The sequence below is a fragment of the Vigna radiata genome, chromosome 7 (genome assembly GCF_000741045.1).
Source record: "Vigna radiata var. radiata cultivar VC1973A chromosome 7, Vradiata_ver6, whole genome shotgun sequence".
Taxonomy (NCBI): domain Eukaryota; kingdom Viridiplantae; phylum Streptophyta; class Magnoliopsida; order Fabales; family Fabaceae; genus Vigna; species Vigna radiata.
The window spans coordinates 3,123,944-3,128,731 of NC_028357.1; the positions used below are offsets into that span (position 1 = coordinate 3,123,944).

Genomic DNA, 4,788 nt, shown 5'->3' on the forward strand with positions numbered 1-4,788 from the left:
CCCCAAGCTACTTCACAAGATTAGTCTGTTAACGGCCTATGGACAAAGAGCATCATACCATTAACTAGAACCTCCTTCTACTCCTTAGCACATAATCCCCTTCTCTACCTAAGATGGAGTGATTCTTGGAGCGTCAGGATAACTTCCAAGGTTGAGTCCCTACATTAATAGATTACTTTACTTGGAACAATCATCAAGAATTTTACCTTAGAAACTCTTTTCAAACCATACTTCAATACATACATAACCTCATGCATAACCACCATAATATTTAATATCACCAAACAAACCTTAGAGTATCAATATATCTCCCATTCATAAGAAATAAAAGAAAAGAAAGCAAAAACCCAAACTATTAACAAGGTGCCCAACGCAAGAACCTTGGTGCTCAACATTATACCTATAGTATACAAGTAACACTTAGCGCCCAAAAGTCAGAGAGCTCACTGACTTCATGGTGCTCAACTCCTAGAGTTGTGCTCAGCGTCTAAAGCCTAAAGGTTCTTGGGTTTGACAGCGCTACATCACATAGGATTGCTCAACGCCATACTAGATGACAACAACTTGCTGTACTGATTTAGATGCACCTTAAACCTATCCAAATGACCGAAATGATTTCCTTAACACTAGAATTATGGATTAAATTGAGTACCACTTTGCTCATTTGGCCAAAAATAAGATGCATGAGATCAACTCAACCACTTAAAAATACTTATAACCAATTCTACACATTATAAACTAAAAATTTGCAAACTAAGTATCTAAACAAGTCACAATTAACTCAAAAACAGACCTTAAACCTTCATTTTTATCACAAACCTTCTCATTTATATTTTCACTTGTTAAAAACCCCTAAAATGGACCAAAACAACATAAAACTCAACCTACAATTCTACCTATTAGCCACTTCCCAACAAAACATTAGAATTATGGTTAACTAAGGTTTTAGACAAGTTTAAAATGATTTAAAAACAACTTTCCAACATCAAGTTTAGTTCCAAAATCACTCTTTAAGAACTTCACTTTCCAAAACCTCAATTTAGACAAAAAACTAGCCCAACAACATTTTCATTTCACTACTTCCAACTCTATAACAGATTTATATCACGCATATATTCAAGATAGCAGCATCACATGTTCAAGCAAACATCATATCATAATCATACACCACAATATTTATCTATAGGCCAATATTCACTCAAATTGTAATAAATTCAACCAAGTATACATCTCATACTCTATTAAACATACTTACATACTTATTAACATAAAATTAAAGCAAATATTAGGTTTCCTTACCTGATAGAAGACCAAAGCACTCTAGAAAGCCTAAAACAGCTCCAACATACACAAATTTCTATCTGCTCCTACGAACCACAAAAACACGATCAAAGTACACCATTAGGACCACTGATCAGTAGATAGTCTTATACAAGATTCAAACTTCACATGCAAAACAAAGAGAACTAGCATGCAAGAAAAACAAAACTAATCAAAGAAAGGAGCAGAAAACCAACTCACTCTATAAAAAACTAATAACTTATACTTAAAGATCTTACCGCGAGGATCACTCAGGTCATCTCTAATCTTCAAACAAATAAACAAGAAATGAGAACTCTTAGAGAGAAGTAAAAAAACTCTAGAAAAATGATTTTTAGAGAGATAATATGTTATAAAAACAATAAAACTCGTTTATCACAAAACTATTTAATATTAAAATAATCCAGTATCATTATTTTTAAATTATATCACTCTTAAAATACTATTTTTTAAGTTTTTACTTTGTAAGTGTATTCAAAACTATAAACCGAAATTATTTAATTATAATTCTAAACTGATATAAAAAAAACATCTCTTATTTCTGCAAATTTAGTAATAAATCAAAATTATTTAATTATTATTTTAAATATCCAACATTTTCATTGAAGTACCTCAGAGTAAGTTTTACTGGTCGAATATTGATCCTCTATCATACTATTGATGATTGTTTTCAGGACATTTTTGGAAGAGAGAGAAGGCTTGATCCATTAAACCAGGTTCTGCTGCCTTGGTAGCCTTGTGAAGTCAAGTGGACTGATGCATGTAAGTATTTGAAGAAGCACAACACCAAATCCTTACACATCACTCTTTGCATGTTCAAATATTCATATTGGAATTTGACACCAATTTTTTGACATCATTTTAACACTACATATGTGTCAAAATGTGGTTGGACGATTTCAAATTAAAAAAAAAAACTTTGGTTTTTCTCTTCCAAATATGTCCTTACCTCAGTTTTTTTTAATTTAAAATTGTCCAACCATATTATGACACGTATACAGTGTCAAAATGGTATCAAAAATTGATCTCAAAATATCATTTTCTTATTCATAGTACCCAAACACACCTTAGTTTGTTGTGGATCAAAGCATTGGACTTCATTATTCCTTACTTTTAGTACCTTCCCAACTTCATCTTCCATCGAACATTCATTGCTTTACTGCTTTAACATTAAGGTCTCTTTAAAATATATCTATACTATTATTTTATTATTTTATTCTTTATATTTTAGAATTATTTTTAAAATTTAATTAACTGCTTATAATAAAATTATAACAATTATTTAATTATATTTTATTTTTAAAATAACTATTATAAAAAATATTTTTATTATTATTATAAGATAACTAATGAAATATGAAAATTCTTTGTATTTGCAAGTTTGAATGTAATCCTTAGGTCATTTAATTTTTTTTGAATAAATATTATTTTGTCTTTTAAACTTCAATATAGTAAAAATTAAGAAGGAACAAAATTACAAATCTATGTTGGTTATCACGAATGGATATGTTGAATGGCGTCCAATCCCTCAAGTACTTGTTCCATTGAAGGACGTAGTACAGGGGCATGCACTAGGCATTTCATAATAAGTTGTGCTGATTCTAATGCAGCCATGGGTGAAATTTGATCCTTTATCCGTCCATCCATAATGCTTTTCAACTTCTCTTTAGAAGAGAAACAAGGTATTGTCCAATCAACCAGGTCTTCCTGCCCTGTTGGCCTTCTTCTGTCATGTGCCCTCAAGCCTGTGAGTATTTCAAGAAGCACTACACCAAATCCATACACGTCACTCTTCACATACAATTTCCCTGTTCAAATATTGGTACAATCAAAAAACATGTTAGTCTGTGCTGAGTCAAAGCATTCGACTCCATCATTCCTTATTTTTTTAGTCTACCTCTCCAACTTCATCATCCACAAAACATTCATTGCTTTACGACTACTATAACATTAAGGTCTATTTCTTTTAAGAAAAATTTCTGTTATTTTGTCTTTGGCTTATTTTCAGAAAACAAGTCAGGTGTCATTTAAGTAATTGCATGTGAAAATCTAAAATAAAACAAATAATACTTCCTCACACCAAATAAATCAGATATATAGTTACCTCTAATAACATATTCTGGAGCAGCATAACCATAGGTGCCCATGAGCTTGGTAGTTACATGTGATTGTCCCTCTGATGGTTCCAATTTAGCTATGCCAAAATCTGATATTTTTGCATCGTAATTCTGTACGTTATCACAATCATATGAGGAATTTAGCACTCAAATATAAAAGTATTATGCACTCATAACATCATGTAACATTCTTCAACTAGTCACCGGGTCTATAGTATTGACAGCACTAAGAAAGAGACTAAGATAATCAAGATATTGAATTTTCAGGTTATGGGTTGACAGATGAAGTTAAACTATCTCAAATTGAGTTTGGCTTGTAAAATAATTGATGGGGTCCAAATTTGTAATTGCCAATTCATCAAAATTTCATACTGTATTTGCTTTGGCTTCGAAAATCAACGAACAAAAACTAACTGACCTCGTCGAGAAGTATATTTGAGGTATTGAAATCTCTGAATATGACTTTATTTTCGTTGGCATGCAAGAAAGCTAATCCCCGAACTGCACCTTTAGCTATTTTAAGTCGGGTGTTCCAAGAAAGTGACTCCGTGGTATGATTTCCTGCTCAGAAAACAAGACAAGTAATAAGAATTTAACTCAAACTCAAGAGTTGTTTCCTTCAATCTGTTTTAATTGTCATCAGTTCATACTTTTAAAGAGATGGCACTCGAGGCTTCCGTTTGGCATAAACTCATACACAAGAAGAAACTGATCCTCGTCTCAACAGTATCCCAATAACCTGATCACGTTGGGGTGAGAAAGCCTTCCTAAAAAGTTTACCGCAGTCTGTATCTTCCAACCAACACAATCATGTTTTGGCACGGAAAATAATGCAATATTACAAGTAAAATCATAACAGGATAGAATGGTAAAGATTTAGCCAGTATGTTTTGGCACATCCTCTGGAACAGTTTGAATTCAATTGCTAAGATGCATAACATGATAGCAATTACTTTAATCTAAGGGCGAAAGTGTTTCAGTTCATTAAAAATTTAAAGTCAAAGTTTAAAAAATGTAAATGAAAGAGATTAAAATAAAGCGACCTGCCACATTGAAAACCCATGAGCACATTCCGGGTTGAACATTTTGATGGCCACTTCAACTCCAGAGCCTGGTTTGGCGGGGGTGAGGGTTTTCTCATCCAACCATCCCTTGTAAACTCTGCAAAACTCACTTTCACTGACCAATCTGTCGGATATAAAATTCCGTGTGGCAGATTTCAGCTCTTCAAAACTGAACACCTTCAACTCGGGCCATTTCAGAATTTGGCCATCGGTAAAAGGAAGAGGAGAGTAATTGCTGTAGATGGTTTCTCTCACGGAAAACTCGTCGTTGCTGCCGTGAATGTCTG

The 4,788-nt window shown here is 32.8% G+C and overlaps 1 protein-coding gene across 1 annotated transcript; it reads right to left on the reverse strand.

Annotated features, from left to right (window-relative positions):
- Positions 1–2,814: 2,814 nt before the first annotated feature.
- LOC106765946 (probable serine/threonine-protein kinase PIX13) lies at positions 2,815–4,788 on the reverse strand. The gene is made up of 4 exons (XM_022782849.1): positions 4,481–4,788; positions 3,856–3,998; positions 3,425–3,548; positions 2,815–3,128 (listed from the first exon to the last, which is right to left on the reverse strand). The coding sequence occupies exons 1-4, from the start codon at positions 4,506–4,508 to the stop codon at positions 2,815–2,817; spliced, it is 609 nt and encodes a 202-aa protein (XP_022638570.1). The 5' UTR covers positions 4,509–4,788.

What these genes read in the sequence shown, in the direction of transcription:
- LOC106765946 (XM_022782849.1), bottom strand. Translation starts at nt 4,508, where the DNA reads ATGTGCTCATGGGTTTTCAATGTGGCAG. An exon ending in ATGGGTTTTCAATGTGGCAG is followed by an intron (nt 3,999 to 4,480) that starts GTCGCTTTATTT and finishes TTTTCTGAGCAG; the next exon opens with GAAATCATACCACGGAGTCA. An exon ending in TCCAGAATATGTTATTAGAG is followed by an intron (nt 3,129 to 3,424) that starts GTAACTATATAT and finishes ATATTTGAACAG; the next exon opens with GGAAATTGTATGTGAAGAGT.